This window comes from Merops nubicus, unplaced genomic scaffold (assembly GCF_000691845.1).
Source record: "Merops nubicus isolate BGI_N331 unplaced genomic scaffold, ASM69184v1 scaffold1726, whole genome shotgun sequence".
Classification (NCBI taxonomy): Eukaryota; Metazoa; Chordata; class Aves; order Coraciiformes; family Meropidae; genus Merops; species Merops nubicus.
Genome location: NW_008614197.1, coordinates 21,247 through 38,693, shown reverse-complemented (window position 1 = coordinate 38,693; position 17,447 = coordinate 21,247). Strand labels below are relative to the sequence as shown.

The following is a 17,447-nucleotide window of genomic DNA, read 5'->3' as shown; positions in this document are numbered from 1 at the left end:
TTAGCCAGGTTTTCGAACTCTAAGGGGATTAAGAGCTCAAACTCATTAAAATTCAGGAGGAGTGAGGCACTGCTTCCTTGGAGATGTAGGCCCTAGAGATTCAGATCCCCAGGGGATGCAACCAGGGGAACAGCCAGCTATTAACTTTGACAAGAGCTCTCCATCACTTTTTCTAGGAAAATACTCTGCAGAAAAAAACTGTGATGTTAGTTTTGGATTGAGGAGGCAGGTGAGGACATTTAGGTGCTATTTATGTTTCCTTTTGGGCACCATGCAGGTGAATTTCTGTGATTTTATCAGTGATTTAATATTGCTGTTGACAGTGGTGTCATGGTTAAATCCGTAACAGGGATCTGTCTTCTATAGGTGTACCCCCTCCCACACAATTTTAGGCTTCATATCTCCAAATTGTGACTTTAAATGCACTAAAAATACATTTGTTTTTCTTAGTTGCCTGCTGCAGGGTCCCCTGAGCTTTACAGGCCACCGCTGAAGTCACACATTGGTTCCACATGGAGCCTCTGCAAACACCCTTGAACAAGAATAGTTGGACAGAGTCTCACTGAAGGTCTGTAGGAGAAGGTTAGAAAAGAGATCAAGATGACAAAGAGCCTTCCCCTGCTTTAACTTTAGAGCTTCTGGTAGCTGGTAATTTAGTGCCTTACTGAGCCAGGGTTTGCATCTGTATCATCACATTTGCTAGTCACTGATGAACCTGGTGTTCATTAATCTGTGTCATCCAATTTGGAGCCTTTTTAGGCTTTTGTTCTCATCCTCCCGTGACGGATGGTGAATTTTGTTACTCTTGTGCACAAGAGTTTTACCTCGACCTTTTTGGGAGCCTTACAGCTGATGTGTTCTGCAGGCAGAGGTGTCCTGCCAGGACAACCTGAAGATGCAGCAGTGCCCAGCCTGCAGCACAGGAGCATCACAGCACTGCCCCTGCAGTGAAGACTTCTCTCCCTCAGCCACCTCCATCACTCGCTCACGCTGTGGTTTCAGCAGCTGATGGGTAAAGTATGCTGTAAAAGTGTGGCAGGATTTCACTGCCATCTCCCTCTGCAGGAAAAATACACGGAAAGAGCAGGAGCTTCCAGGGTGCTGCCAGCTGCACCCCTGGCACTAGCCTGCAAGGTCTCTGCCAGGAAGAAAGTGTAGCCTCTGGCACGTTTTAAAGCCTTGCAGTGGAGAACTCTTTGACTGATTAATTTCTTAGACGTTTATTTCACGCCAGCTGTTAATTTAAACACAGAAAACTCCATTAACACGTCCTTAAAGGGCAAGTGCTTTGGCTCGGGTCAAGTTTCAACAGCTAAGCCTCTATGTAAACATCTCCTTGATTCCTAGCTGAGTATTGCCACTGATGAAGTCCCTTTTAAGCAGCCAAAAGCTTCCTCTGTGAACAACTTCCCAGAGCGACTGGTTTTTTAAACTGTATCATTTATTGGGTGATGTATATTTTAAATTACTGCAAGCACCTTTTGGGTGCAGAACATCAAAACAAGAAATGAAAAAAAGGACTTTGTTACCTTCTTCTATGGATTGAAGATGAAACACACTTTTTAGTATATTGTCTAGAAATTACCTGCTGAATGTAAAAGATGCTTTCAGAAATTCATGCAGTTTAAGAATTAAATGATCAGGCCGTTTCATGAAAAGAACATTTTGACTTGCATTTTTAGGTTGCAATTTGGTATATCTTTTGCCATCATAAATGTGATTTGTTTCCTTTACAACAGTAGCAATCATGTTTACTGTTTGTTGCTAACGTTACATTTTTCTTCCTTTGTAGTTTCTCAAGATTATCAGAGCTAAAATAAAGAGAAACCTCTTTTAGCTCTCAAAAACAGGGGACTAGCTTAGAGAATTAAAGACAGCTCAGAAAGAAAACACCTTTCTACTTTACCTTCTCTCTGATTTTTGTGTTTGAACAGCACAACTACAGTACTAACAGCAGAACCTATGAGAGTTACACCAATTCTGCCAAATCTTGTCTCAGAAATTAGTCCCACAGCTCCCTGCAAAGTAATTGGTCTAATTAGGTGGTAGGAAGGAGCTTCTTTAAATTCCTCAGAAATTAAGACGTGTCATCCGCTTAACATCTTAGCATCTGTTACTGCCTCTTGCACATTTCTCCACTGCATCAGTCTGAAGGACACTTTCCTGGACCTTTCAGAGAGGACAAGAAACCCACCAAACAAGCCCTTGAAACAGAGAAGAATTTGTCCCTTTCTCCAGTGGGATGAAGCATGTAAGGCACCTCACCCCCTCCTTATTTCTCAGTTTAGTGCACGTTTGCCTGGGTGAGTACCATAATCACTTTGTTAAGTAAAAATACAGGAGGATACAAGCATAACCTTAAATCCTGTAGTAATCCTTACTGACGTGGTGATGTTGTCTCGAAATATTTCCCTTGGCAACTGATCCCTGTGCAAATGTTACACTCTGTGTTTATGTATTCTGAGTTTTGTTTCAAATGGGCTGTTTTGATTCTCTAACGGTCAGTCAGAAGGATGAGAACTAATTTGTTGTTTTTGTTTTGTTTCTTTTTTGTTTTAAACTTTGCTGTTGTCTGGCAGCAAGTAAGTAACGATTTAATTATGGCTAATTGCTCATGCAGTAGGCATAATTTTAAGGCAGAATGTGCTTAGAATACTGGGTGAGGAACTGAGGCATTGGGAAGGTTTCAAACTTGCAAGTGTGGAGCAGGGGAGCAGCATAGAGTCATTGCAAGCTGAGAAGGTTAATTTTGCAATGAAGCTGTCTGGAACTGATTGAGTTTTTTTTAGAGAGATCCTGCCACTTGTTTTGTTTCTGTTGGTTTTGAGCTTTTTCTATATACTCTCTTTATTTGCTGCTGTGTAAATACTGGCAGGGTGGCATGTAGAAGTAATTTTATTTAAAAATATCTGTACAGATGTAATTCTGCAAGTCTGTGGCAGCCAGTGGGTTTGTTACACTCAGCACTCCCCCATCAGCTCGTGTTTACTCAGAGTCAGGTAGCAAAGCCAAATAACTGCCACCTACAAAACGCTTTTCTTCGGCTTTTGTTTTGTTTTAATTGCAGTTCAGGCAAATTATGCCCCCTATTTCTTTGATAATGGAGCCAGAAGCACAAACGGGAACATGGCACTTCTCAGCCTTTCGGAGGACACACCTATTGGTCAGTATTAATATTGAAACTGTGAAATGGGAGCTGCCTGCTCTTTGCATTAGCAACGTGTATTTTGATGTCAGTTGTTGTTATATACTGTGGTCTACATGTGTTTTTTTCTCAAGCTTTTAATTGACCTCAATTTAAAATGACATGGTTGAATTGTAGCTGTAATTGAAAACATGAATTTTAGCTCACTTTTTCTTGGTCCACCAATCTGTTCACAGCACCAGAGCACAGACCTTTGGTGTGAGAAATAAATTCATGGTAGTGAGCAACTTCTTGCCAAGTCTGTAAAAGCTTTTGAGATGAAAGTCTAGTTGCTAGTAATTTTATCATAGTAAGTGCAACCCAAAAAGTAACAGAGGCGTGGTTTTCTTTAAACACCTATCACATTTTTCATGTTTACAGCACAGTAGAAAATGTTTCTACTTGGAATGAAAATTGCTTTGCCTAAATAACTGATGCTTTTTAAAAAAGGTTTAGTTTTGTTTTATTGAAAATTGATACATTTCTTAGTTTTCAGCCTTTTGAGGCAAGTCTGTTTATGCTTCTTTTAATTGTAGTTTAATTAAGAAAAAATAATGAGAGGTGATTTATAAACAGTATTTTCCATGGGAAGAATAATTTCCTAACATCTAAAAAATTTCATGCAGAAGACACTATGGTGATGAACACCAGCTTAGCTTCAAACATTGTGCTGAGGTTTTGTTGTGGATTTGTTGCTGTTTGTATCTTTTCCAGGCTAAATCAGAAAAGTATTTAGCTATTGCAAATTGGGTACCAGAGCAACCCTTTATGAGTTGCTTAACGCATAGGGGGGAGAGGTGGCTGCATGGAGGGGTGCACCCAAAACCCTCCCCCCCCAGGGCTGAGGGAAGGATGCAGAGGGCACAGCCTCCTCTGGAAAACCACCTTGGCTTTCCTAAACAGGACCAGGGTCGCTCTCTGCCTTGGGAAGCAGCTTCCTGAGTGTTGCTCATAATCTACATTTCTGGCCCAAGGGGGTTCATGCCAGCTGGGATCCACACTGGACATCCTAGGGGGTGAGGAAAGGGTGATGGGGGAGCAGTGATTTCTCCTTTGCCTGCCCCACCAGAGAGGAGGCAGGGGGGGAGAGGCAGCTCATAGCGTAGAAGCTGACGCATCTAGCCGATGAACTTAAGAGCACGCTTATGATGCACCAGGGATCTGCTATAAGCTCCATCAAGCTTAAGTGGAAACCTCAGCTGAAGGCCAGCAGTAATGTAGTGGCACTTGCAAAAGCCAGAGGCAGACCAAGGAGCTGTGATTTTTGCTGTGCTTCTGCCCAAGTGGATACAGAAACCACACGTGCTCAGCCTTGGCCATCCAGACAGCTCTGCTGATTCCTGGAGTTGGATTAGCTGGTGGAACCACTTGCCTAGGAGTGTAGATAAGGCTTGTAGTGCCAGATAGCCACAGAGTGGAACCCTGACTCCGGATGCGCTTGTAGTGCCAGATAGCCACAGAGTGGAACCCTGACTCAGGCTGCTTGGGGTGATGTGTGCCAGCTCCACCACTCACACCGTGGGCAGTACAGCTCCCTTGCCATCCCATCCCATCCCATCCCATCCCATCCCATCCCATCCCATCCCTTGGTGTGGTGCCAGCTTGCAGACATTTACAGAGCATCTGCCACTGCTGGGAGCCCCAGCCACCCACACAGGGGTGGGGTGCTGAACATGGCACAGAGCTTCAACACAGCCAAAAACGTCCCTCCTGCCAGGACAGCAGCACCACATGGTCTCTCAGCTGACCCTCTCCCTGCAGCACCAAAGCACAGCAGCAATTCTCCAGCACTGGCTGCATCTGGGGCTCCAGGCAGAAAAGAAGAGTGTGTGTGCTTTAACAGCAGAACAGGGGTGTGGGGGATCAGAGCCTGTGCTAGCGTCCTCCTAACTAGCCTGAGTGTGAACAATGACAAATAAATGATGTGATATGGGATTGTTGGTGTACAGAGAGGTCCCTGGAGAGCTTATGCTTTGGCTGCAGCAGTGGTAAAGCTCAAGCTGCTCTGTCTTAAGTGCTGCTGTGCCTCATGCCTGCTGGCTTCATCCAGAATGGGCTTACTTGTTTACATTGGCTAGCTTGTACTTCTAATTTGCTGTTTAAATGTGCTTTAAAAGGCAGAAAAGAGGCAGCTTCTGGCTTAAAGGTCTACAGGTGCCACCAAAAGCATTTCTCTGAGGTGAAAGGTTAGGAAGTGTTTAGGCTTTTGCAAGGGGCCTACAGAAACCCTTGGGAAAGGGACACAAGACCTTACTTTTGAGAAGTCCAAATGTGGTTGTTTTGCCACACAGTTGCCAGTGCTGCTTTGGGCTAATTCCCAGAACACCTTGGCTAAAAGCTGTGAGTATTGCAGGGTCATCTCTTCTGAAAGCACTTTAGGAAGTTCCCTTGGCATGTGGCTGTTTGGGGTTTGCTCAGTGCAGACTGCTGTTGCTACCACCACCCACATCAGCACGGCCACTCCTGGGGATGCTTGGGCAAGGAGGGCACCAATGACAGCAGCACTTGGGTGCTGCAGTGCTGGGTGTGCATTCAGCTTTGCACAGAGCAAGAGGACCAGCATTTACTTCAGACCCCAGTCAGAGCCTCATGCCATAGCTCAGTGAGGGTTCACACACTAAGTGGCTACCAGGCTGGCCCTTTTCTGTGGCCTCAGTGTCAGGTCTCACACCACAGAGGAGACTATTACTCCTCATTCCTCTGCCCCAATCTCCTCCAAAAGAAGGAGGAATCTAGTCTCCTGTGTCTGTGTGCTGTCCCAAGCATCTACACCCTAACAGTTGTCTTTCAGTTTGAGCAGGACAATCAGTGACAAAACAGGGGAATTAAAACTTCCATGTGTTTGGTTCTGGATGTCTTCACTCAGGCTTAGGTGGTGCAAAAATGAGCAGCTTGCCATTAGGTCTTCCCTATGCTTCCATAAAATTTGGAGTTCTAGGTAAGATGCTTTTCTTGGCAGTAGCCAGTGTCTGGTATGAGCCATGTCATGGACAGCAGCCTTAAATGAACCTCCAGATATTTTACAACCTTTGGCCCTGCTGAGATTGCAAGAAGTTGGCAAAGTAGTGTGTTAGTTATATTCCCAGGCATCCGTCAGCAAGGGGCATGCAACGTTTTTGAGCTCCAAAAGGAGCAGATGGTGCCTCTGTATGACAATAGGAAGAGAAATTGCAATGCTGCAGCTGCAGGAACATATCACATTGAAGAAAATCACATTATCGTGCTCGTATCATCCTTAACTTGACCTTCTTCTTCCTTATGCCATTTTGCTTACTTACAGAGAGTTGTTACATATGCTATGACATAAGTTATCATAAAACCAGCAAATACTATTTCTGTATGAAAGCTTGAAATTGTCTGCAGATTCCTAGATCCCTTTATTGCTGCAGAGCATGAGACCCTCCAAGCTAAGAAGGGCCAGAACATTAGCCCCTTCCAGTGCTAGATTAAAGAAGAATGGGGAAAGTTATGAACCAAAACAGCATTGGCAGCTTGTGTGGCTCTTTGGCAGGGCAGGTGGGTGAGAGGCTCTTTGCCTGTGTACACACAAAGTGTACGTGTGCTCCTGATCAAGGTCTTAAGGCATGTGTAGGATGCTATTTCTGGTTGTTTGTTTCATCTTACCTTATTAATCCCTGTAAGCCCTCATAATGGGGATGGAGGGGGACTGAGAACAGCTGCAGAGCTAGGGATTGAAGCACAGGCAGAAGGCTTAAATTCATGACTCTCTCAAAGCCAAAGCATCATCAGTGTTCTGGAGATCTTTGCATGCTTCTCATCCTTGTGTTTTTCCTTCCTGGTGTTTCCCATGCCCCCAGGTAGGCATTTCCCCCTCTGTTCAAAGCCAGTTTGGGGTGGCAGTTCTTTGATCAAAGCTACAGCTGCCAGGTACCTACCACAGGCTGACTGACCACTCCAGGACCCTCCATCCTTCAAGCTTCCCCTGCTCTTCCTACATGGTTCAATTTCTTCCCATAGTTCACAGCTGACTGTGGAGACCCCTCTTGTCCCCTCTGACACCCACCCTTCCTTCCCTGTTTCTCTCCCCCTGGTCCAGTTGATGCTTCCCAAACTGATGAAAGTCCCTGCTTTGTTTCCAGGCCCTTCCTCCAGTGCTCACTCATCTCACCCTGGGATTCCACTGTCTCTCTGAATGTGTTTCTATATTTCATCCATCACAAACATAGTAGCTGAGCCTGCAAGGGTGTGGGTTTTTTTTCCCACAATTGATTTCCAGCCTTCTTTGTCACAAAAACTAACTGAGTGAAAGAATTAATAGAATTCTTTGTAAAATGATAATTCCTTTTTGACTAGAAAGGACACAGACATGGATGATTTAGCTGTGTTTGAAATCTTGAGACCGACCAAGCCCTCACATTTAGATAATTCCAGAAGGGCTAAATTTTTGAAGGTACAAAAATATTCATTTTTTTTTGGTAGAAACTAAAATTCTCTCCCCTACAAAAGCTAGGAGCTACCAGAACAAATGTGTTAAACAGCCTGGCTTCTGCATCCCTGCAGCAGAGCTTGCAGCTGCACAGAGCAGAGCACTGCAGCCGTGCACTGAGGGCTCACGGGTGTCACAGCTTGCCCTTCTTGGCTTATTCTCCTACCAGAAACTGCAAGAAACTGCCCTCAGATGGCTGCTCCTTGGAGCTGGTTGCTGTGAGTGCCACAGGGACAGAGTACTGCTGTCTCCACCCCGGGTACTGGTACTGGTGGTGTTTCAGCCCCCGTGCTGACTGATTACTGACTGCTTGCCACCATTCCCCCTGGCCCCAGCACAGGCACTTGCAGCTGCAGGCTGCTGTGGTAGCTGTGGGTTTTGGCCTGCTGATCCTGGCCAGGTTTCTGCTTGGCCAGCCCGTGCAGTGGGGTGTGTGGCAGGGAGGGAGCAGGAGTCACCCAGGTGCTCAGGAAGGAGCAGCAGCTGTAGCGAGGGGAAAGGAGCTAGTTTTGGTGTAGTCTTGATGTGTGGTCTGTGTCCTCCAGGAGCCTGAGCTGCCCTTTGCTTGGGGTGAGCCTGGAAATTAAAACAGCCATCTGTGGTTAGTGTTAGCTATCCCATCACCTTTCCTGGTGGTTGCCCAGGGAGGGGGTTGAGGCCCCATCCCTGGGGGTCTTTAAGGCCAGGCTGGAGGAGGCTCTGGGCAGCCTGATCTAGTGGGAGGTGTCCCTGCTCATGGCAGAGGGGTTGGAACTGGGGGATCCTTGTGGTCCCTTCCAACCCTGACAGATTCTGATCTGTTTGAGCAGAGGACTTTAGAGCCCTAATGGCTCAAGGGTTGGACTTGATGATCTTGGAGGTCCCTTCCAACCTAAAGGATTCTAGGATTCTAAATGTGCCTTTGGCTGAGATGGGTGGAGAGCAGGCACAGAACTCTGGGCAGGACGGTGTTGCTGTGACACTGGGAACAGAGATGTCCTGTCCTGGGAGCAGGGCCATGGCTGTCCCTCTCAGCATCTTCTTAACAGATGTCAGCTGTGGTGGCAGAGGACAACAGGCACTCTGATCATGAGTCCAGACTGTGCTTGGCTTGTTGAACTTGGCAGGGAGAGGGTTTGACTGCTGAGTGTTGCACAGCAGAGAGGGAGAGAGTGCCCTCAGTGAGAGGGCAACACCAGCCCCACAGCACGTACACAGAGGCTGCCCAGGAGTGAAGTTAACTCAGAAATGAAATAAAACAGTGCAATGGCATCACAGGACAGCCCTTCAGCCTGGGTGGCAGGAGCAGAGAGCAAATTCCTTTTAAGGTGGCATAGGAAAAGAGAGTGGTGTGGCTCCTGGGGAGCAGTGTGCAGCTCCCCAGGACTTCCCTGCCCCAGCCTGCTGTGCCATCCCCTAGCTGGGGCACTTGCACAGCATTTGCCATGTTCCCTGGGTGAAGACTCCTGTTGCCTTATCTTTCTGACACAGAGAGGCTGTTTGCTTGGGACTTACTGAAAAGATTTCAGCTGTTCTTTTTTCCCATTTATTTCCTTTGCAGCAAGTGGAGGCAGCACGTGGAGAGGAGATTTTTAATTGGCATTAACACTGTGCTGAGAAGTGTTCCCAGGGTGTTAATGATATGGAGAGTATTGTGCAATGAAATTACAATTCAGACAAAATCAGGAATTATAATGAGCTAGAGAAGAAATTTTGATCCACAATCCAATTTAAAAGGCACACAAGAGTCCTGGATTATGAAAAATGAAGTATCAGCTTTAGCTAGGAAGCAAACAGTACAGTGTAAAGATCAATGATGTCCTTCATTACTTGCTCAGAAACCTCAGTAATCTGTCTGAACCAATATCAATGTTCCTTTTAACATTTAGCAGCAAATTTAGCAAGGAAATTCCTATTTTTCTTGTACGAAAATTCCCAGAAAATGTAGGAGACATTAGCTCTAGCTAAGCTTTTGAGGAACAAAAATAAATGCAGTCAGTGCTGATGCTTCAGAACCTGCAACAAGCTTGGAAGTTTCTATCTCCTGTGTAGACAGCTGTATCAGGAGGCTGGTGAACTTTCAGGACATTATTCTGTACTGGGTCCACTCTATTCCCCTCCTTATATATCTTTGTACTTCTACAGTTCAGTTTTTACAGTCAGAGAAGTGTCTCATCACACTCGTTGTCTTTCCCTCCTAGTTTCTGAGGATCTCAATTACAGATCAGTTGTTATTCTCTGCTCTGTTTTGTGGGAAAAGTCCAAGAAGATTTAGAAAGGGTTTTGTAGTTTTATCAACCTGTTTTGAAAACCTTGATCATTTGTTGGCTGGCTGAGCCAGCCCATAGCAGGGTCTGCTGGTTCTTCTGCTATGGTCCCATGGCTTTTTGCAATGGGAATGTTTTTCTGTACAAAATTGGCCAAAATTTGCCTTGGTAATTATCATAAGAGAGTTTACTCATACGTAAGCACAGATCCCACATGGCTCAGTATAATCTCTTGCTATGCAAAGAAGACAGTCCTGTTTTCTGAATGCCACTGCTGATGTCACTGGGCTGCAGTTATTCCCAGTGCAGAGAACTTTATTAGATGCAGAACAGAACTTTTGTTCTGAATTTCTGCAACCTGAATAGCTCAGGTATCTTACCTGAGGCACAGCAGCTTGGAAGGAAACAACAACAGTGTTTTATATTTCGGGCTCAGTTAGCTGATATTTAAGTGCTTGAAGTTATTTGGATGGAGATACTCAGTAGAATGGCAGACCATGTGAGCCTTAAAAAGGAAATGCTAATAAACCCTTACCATGTTTTGAAAACGTGGGTGTTATAACTCCTCCAGGAAGTAGCAGTTCTCACAAACAAAGTCAGTTTACAGGAAAAACTGGCACCAAATTATCAAATGTTTAAAAATAGAAATAACAATTTCTCTTTCCCCAGCTTGCGAAAGAAATACATTGATGAGTTTTGAGAATTTATTCACTAGTATGAGCATGAGCGAGTGTCTTAAGTAAAGAATTTAATGAGAGGGAGTGAATGAGGGGGTGTGAAGTGGGAAAGGAGACTTTTGCATCTATTAATTCTGAAAGCAGAAAAGTCTGCAAATGTCCTTGCATCTCCTGAACATCAGAGCCTGGATCCAGCCCTGTGGCAGCACTGCCTTCAGTTGCCCTTCTCCTCTGCCTCCTAGTTTGCAGTTTGCTTGTTCCCCTGTAGAAAGGGGGTGTGAGAGCCTCTTTGGTGCTTTTGGGGTTGTCACCAGTCATACAGCAGCATCACTTCTGGCTCACCTGGGCTGAGAGTTAGTGAAGAGCTTGTCACCTATGTCAACACTATGAGGTGAGCAGCATCCATCTAGGTGCAGTTGCACAGGAAAGGGCCTAAAGTGAGAGAAACCAGCACTGATCAGCTGGGTTTAAAGAGTAAGTTAGAAGTTTGCAGTCAGGATTATTGAACTTGTCTACCTATCCATATCTCCTGGTGAATGGAATTGATTCACAAAAGCTGTCTGCTACAGGGTGTCTAAGTTCCTAAGGAACAGACCAGTGACGTATTCAGTGACTGAAGTAACCACAGGGGAATGCTGTTGAATGGCAATTTTTTCAGGTACCCATGTGTACACTCTGAATGGGACTGATCCAGAAGGAGATCCTGTGACTTATGGCCTGGCCTATGAAGCTGGATCAAGACGTTACTTTTCTGTTGACCAGAACCTTGGAAACGTTACGCTGATCGAGGAGCTTGACAGAGAGGTACAGTGGAATGGCACCATTCCATGAGTCTGTGGAAGTGCCTTCAGTTTCATTTCACCTGTGGCTTTGAGGGACTATGCCAAGTTATTTGCCACTGGAACATGGCTTAGAACTGAAAAGTATATTACATTACACTTCACCCATCATGTTATTTTCCAGTCGGCTTGTGCCACTGGAACAGCTATTAAATTTTTCAGCAGTTGTCTATTTGGCTTTTGCCAAAAGAGAAGTTTACTCTTTACTCCTATCTTCTCCCACCTGCACCTCATGAAGAGCTTAGGGGCTGTTGCAGTCCACTAGCCCTCAGACAGAGGACTCCCCTGTCATCAGGAGGCAGTACAGTTTGTGTAAGCAGTGCTCCAAGATGCTTCTCTAGTTACATCACAGCCCTTTAGCCCACCTAGCCATGTGGGTTAAAGGTGTTCCCAGCAGCAGTGGCCTGAAGGCAGCCTTATTCTGGGAACACAGATGTTGAACACTTCATATTGTCCTTCACAGGGAAGGGTATGCAGTACTTAGTAAACCCTTCAAAATACTGTATCCTGAGAAGAATTCTGAACCAATCGTGCCTTTTTAGGGAGTGTTTCTTGAAAAAGACAACTGGTTTTTGCTAAGCACTTTACAGGACAACAGGGATTCCCAGACCAACCATCTCTTGACAGCAGCCACAGAAAGTCCAAGGAGCCTCACAGACTGGAGTCTCTGGGGCTAACCTCTGCTGTGATTGCCTTGTGGTGCTAATTGTTACTTTCATCTGCCTGCTGAGATACTTTTAAACCTGCAGTCCCTTTTCCCAGTGGCAAACATCATCTCTCTAACAAAGGAATTTTCTTGGTTTACAGAAGGAAGATGAGGTTGAAGTTATTGTCAGTATCTCAGATGGCCTGAGTACAGTAAGTAGTTAATTATGCTGTATCTTGTTAAACTGTCTGTCCCCATACACTTTACATGTACTATCAGGTACCTTACAGCAACTATGTCATCCTATGAGAAAACATAAAATCTCATTAGAGTCTTATCTCCTGTTTCAAGAGCCACTCAGCTCCTGATCACTCAAGTCTCACTCCAGCCCCTTGCTCAGCCCTTTGAGGATAACTGCAATGTAGATTGAGATGAAAGACTGATAGTGGCCTGCAGAATTACAACAGCTTCCTGTGAAGACTCACTGTCAGCTCAGTAGGATGGATACCTGAGAAAGATCTGGAGGTTTTTTTGGAGAAATACATGACATTAGAATAACCACTGTTGTGCACTCAAGAGCTGACTGTGACTCCACTCCCACAATGTTTCTCTGGCATGACACTAAGAAGATTTGCTTAGGCTAAGGGGGCATGGGTTTTTTTTCTCTGCTGCTGAACAGAGCTTTGGCCACATCTAATCACTAAGGACTTACCTGAGGCTTTGCTCAAGCATCCAGTCCTAGTGCTACAAATTCCCTTGGCATTTTCAGTTTAGGGACAGATGCTGTCACAGCCAGAATGTCAGTCTGCCAATAAAAGGACCTGGGCTTCATCACTGCAGGTGCCACAAAATTGGGACCATCTTACTATCCACAAGACTGGGTAACTCTAGAGCTCTTACTCATCTCAGACAGATTAAGATTACTACAACAAATGTTTGGAAGGTGCCAGCATCCTACAGACACAGCTGCCCTGGCAACCTCTCTCAGATAGGAAATAATAGGATTGCATCCACATATCCACTTGCAAACAGCTGGGAAATTTGGTTGGTCAGATATGTTTGCTTCTGTATTTTTAGAACAAGAACACACATTTTGTTCAATATAGATTGTTACCTATAAGTGGCATGTATTTGTACATCCAAATTATGCATGCTGTTAACCTAGTATCATGATATCAAATGAGGCATTAAGGAAGGCTTTTGGCTGTCAGATACCAATTTTTACAGTCTTTAATGTTTTCTCATAAAATACATCATAGTATCTTGAATGCAATAAAGACAGACTTTTGAAAATCAGCCCAAATCTGTAATTTCTTAAGTACTCAGACTCCTTATGTAGTGTGGAGGTACCTGGGTGTTCTCTACAAAGCAAATTCTGGATTATGGGCTTTTCTGTGCTTTCTTTTACATGTTCTGTTTTGGTAGTGCAGAGATGTTCTGTTACAACATAATGTTTCATGGCCTTTGACTACACCTCAGGAGATGAATGAACAGTTACACGTTGAAAGTCAGCTTGACTTACAATATTTTCTTTGTATTTTACTACAGGTTTCTGAAAAAGTCAGAATCCTTGTCATGGATGCTAATGATGAGAGCCCAGAGTTCATCAATACACCTTATATAGTCCAAGTCCCAGAGGTTGGTGAAGTTTATCTGCATACAGAAAGTATATTTTGATAGGATGTAAAGAGAAGCTGGTGTGTTTTCAGTAAAGTAACTAGATGTACAGGACTAACTTCCATTCTTTTGGTTTAGGGTTTGGGTAGATATTTAACATTCACTACAAACTTAGGGAATAAGTCTGTAGGTACCTAAGGTGCTCTGTTCTGTGGGTAAGCTCCAAAATGTGTCTCATTGAGAGCTTTCAGAATTGACTTCAGTGGGGATGGGTTGCATTCTGTTTTAGCTGATATTTTCTGTCATTTTTATTCCCAAAAATGCTTCTTCCTTCTTGTTCTCCAGTTTCATCCTTTTTAAATCTTTTCTCTTTTCTCTCTGCTCTTTGGTTCCCTCAATAGAATCATAGAATCATTTAGGTTGGAAGGGCCCTCCAAGGTCATCAAGTCCAACCATTGAGCTATTAGGGCTCTAAAGTCCTCTGCTAAAACAGATCAATGTGTTTATATTTTTTCTACCATCACTCTCTTTTTCTGCCTTCTTGCATGCTCATTTTTCATTTCTTCTAAATCACCTGGTTTTCCACTTCTGTGTGACTTCTGGCAACTCTTTCTGGTCACAGAACAGTCCCTCTGGCAGCAGTATCTTTAAGATTGAGGCAGTGGACAGAGACACGGGTTCTGGAGGAAGCATTACCTACTTCTTGCAGGTAAGGTATTACCTGTACCTTCAAAAATCCTCTCTCGTTTACTGAGATCCCAGAAATTAGGTTTATAAAAGGATTTGGAGGGTTGAGCCTGCTACTGGCATAGGACAAAATTTGTGCACAAGGAAATGAGCGTTGACAAAATGGACATTGGCCAGTTGCAAGCAGCCAAGAGCAGTCCAGCAGGCAGCAGGAGGAGCTGGAGCTGCCACTGTCACTCCTGTGCTTGCCAGCAGGACTCCTCACAGCAGGGCTCTTGCTGGCCCTTGCTTTGCAGTGGCAGGGAGAACAAGCCTAAATTGCCCTCTTGTGTACATAGGGGATTTCTAAAGCATGAAATACCTTTCTTTAGAAAGCAAACTGCACTGGAAACCCAAATATGTGCTTGGGTGTAGCAGGCTGCTGCATAACAAACCTGGATCACAGTGTGAAATAGGAGGTACTGAGTCTTTTCACTGACAAAGCCATGCCAGTTTGGCATCTCACTTATTGCCTAATGGTGAAGAACAGAAAAGGCTGCCTATCTGAAGCCAAATTTCTGTATTACAGAAATCCAGCATGCCAAAAGGGTGATTTTTTTGCATTGTATCCCTCAAATTCCTCCTTCCTACAAGCAGCTTTGTCCAGATTAGCTGTAGTTCCTATTATTCAAGAAGCTTTGGATACAACATTGGATACATGTTTATATTGCATACAAATATAGAAACAAGTTGCAAGATATTTCCATAGCACTAAAGCTAATCCTGTTGAGAGTCTGGGCATACTGTGAAAGAACACCTTGAGTGCCTTGTTGAAATTTAGTTTTGACTTCACCAGTTATGATCCATTTAAAATACAATACCTACAGGATTCAATTTTGTGCAGGGCTTTTTCCAGTAAGCTGATAGACTATGAAGCCAAGGTATAACAATTTCAGATTTTTATGTCTAGTTGATATATTCGTGGGGCAAAAAGGATGCTAAATATGTGTATTTGTTGAAAAAAATGTTGCTGTGTCTTTTGGCACAGTCTCTGGAAACTCTCAAGTTGCACAGAAAAAAAGAAACCTCTCCAAAAGTCTGACATAGGCAGTGACCTTTACTGAAGAGCCCCAAAATTATCCAACAATGGCCATTGTGTATGGACACCCAAATAGAGGTGTGTTTATGGATATCTCCAGGCCAGACGAATGGAGGGAGACATTTTTTAAGCCCTTTGGGCAATCAGATGTCTTTTAGGTTTTATTTGTAGGTCAGAAAAGATCACCAAACCACTACTCTTGTAACAATAATCTATGCATTCAAATTTTCTGCTTTTTATTAAGCCAGCAGAACTTTGAAACACTAAGAGATAACACTTTTTTCATCTTCCTTTTCCTCTAATCTTCTTTTCTGTTAAGCCTCCCTAACCTGTTTCCATACAATGAACTGTTTTAACCAAAGTTTAAGATTTCACAATGAAACACTAAAAGATTTAAAAAATGTACACTGCCAGGAACTGCTACATTCTGAATAATTAGAGACTCGTGGTGGGTTCATGAATTGTTCATAAACACACAGAGGTGAAATTCATCAAATACATTATTCACCCAAACCGTGTCATTATTCTGGTCTTTTCCCATAGCAGAGGAAATAAAAGATGAATCCCTACAGCAATATGATTTCCATACCTGCAATCTCTGACTGTTTCATCTCTTCTTCTAGAACATCCATGCTAATAAGTTCACAATAGACCGTCACAGTGGTGTCCTGCGCATCAAAACGGGGGTTACCCTGGACTATGAGAAATCAAGAACACATTTTGTCGTCGTCGTAGCCAAGGTATAAAGCTTTTATCTGAAACTGAAGGAGGTGGTGAGGGGTTGTATTTCAGCAGGGCTGATTAGCTGAAATACAAGCGTGACTCAGATTGCTGAAACACGAAGCATAACACTGAGGCAGCACATCACCCTCTTTAACATCTGGAGGGGTGGAAGGTAACGTGGAAATGTGAGGGAGGGAAGATGACCAGGGTCTGCTGCTGAACAGTTTCTGGAAGCATTTGAGAGTGGACTTCCCACATTTCACTCAAGCCCCAGTGCCAGGCTGCTGAGCCCCCCTGCACAGTCACCTCTGCGTTTTGAGCGTCACCTAGATGTGAAGGGTTGGGGTATGTCGTCCCAGCTTCAAGAAGCATCAGCCTCTGGGTGAATGCAGGAGCTCAGGGCTCCCTCCTGCTGTCCAGGGCATGGCCCTACCACAAGAAGGGCAAAACCCTGGCAGGCAGGCAGTGCCAGTAGCCACAGTAAGACACAGAGCAGAGCTGGACCCACTGCAGCACAACTGCTGGACTTCTTTACTGGAAATATCTGTAGCTGTTTTCTTTCTTTTGATTCTCTGCAGCCTGTGGCAGGAGCTTATTCAAATCCTGCAAACATTGCTGCACATCCTTTCTTGCCACTGTCATTCTCAACGGTGCTGTGCCCATGGCACAGCTGAGGATTCATTAGGCATTGAAAGTTTGAGTAGTAAAATGTCTCAGGATCCTGTGGGGACCTGTCACACATGGATGGGATGAGGATGATTTTGCTGTTACTTATGAGGACTTCATTTTTTGTGTGTTTTATGAAAAATGGGGCTTAAGTGCTGCCTTTGAGGCAGTGAGGAGGAAAAACTGAGTGTATCTTTTTTTTTTTTAAAGATGTAATTTTTAGAAGTGGTGCAGCAGACATGCTGAACACTTCACACTCTTATACAGCAGCATCACTGCTGACCTCCATCTGGTGCTCTGAGACTGAGGGTGTTAAAAGCTTCTGAAGCTGTGAGTCATCTTTCTAATTGGCTCGGCTGTATCAGTGGCACAGAGTTGGTTGTAGTCAGCTCCCCAGAGACTGTCAGTACACTCTGGCTATCTAACAGTTCTTGGCTGCCCAGCTCCTCGTTGCTTTGTCACACAAGAGTCCCTAGATGATTTTGATCGTGTGCACTGTTTAATTTCCCCCTAGAAATGCACTAACTTGCATTGTCTTGTCTTCATGAAAAGGGTATATGTGGATGAAAAACTGCAGGCCTTACTCATTAACTTTTTGCATCAGTTTCTAGCATTTCTTTTTCACAAGAAAAAAAAA

The 17,447-nt window shown here is 44.2% G+C and overlaps 1 protein-coding gene across 1 annotated transcript in view; it reads left to right on the top strand.

Moving 5' to 3' along the window:
- Window positions 1–2,125: 2,125 nt before the first annotated feature.
- The window catches only part of CDHR1 (cadherin-related family member 1), a gene marked incomplete at its 3' end in the record, with an annotated part of 36,170 nt that continues 20,848 nt past the window's right edge, over window positions 2,126–17,447 (top strand). The window contains exons 1-7 of the mRNA XM_008942127.1: window positions 2,126–2,303; window positions 3,068–3,163; window positions 11,213–11,358; window positions 12,201–12,251; window positions 13,588–13,677; window positions 14,279–14,365; window positions 16,045–16,161. Of these exons, the coding sequence (XP_008940375.1) occupies window positions 2,243–2,303; window positions 3,068–3,163; window positions 11,213–11,358; window positions 12,201–12,251; window positions 13,588–13,677; window positions 14,279–14,365; window positions 16,045–16,161 (648 nt within the window). The remainder of the gene's footprint in view (window positions 2,304–3,067; window positions 3,164–11,212; window positions 11,359–12,200; window positions 12,252–13,587; window positions 13,678–14,278; window positions 14,366–16,044; window positions 16,162–17,447) is intronic.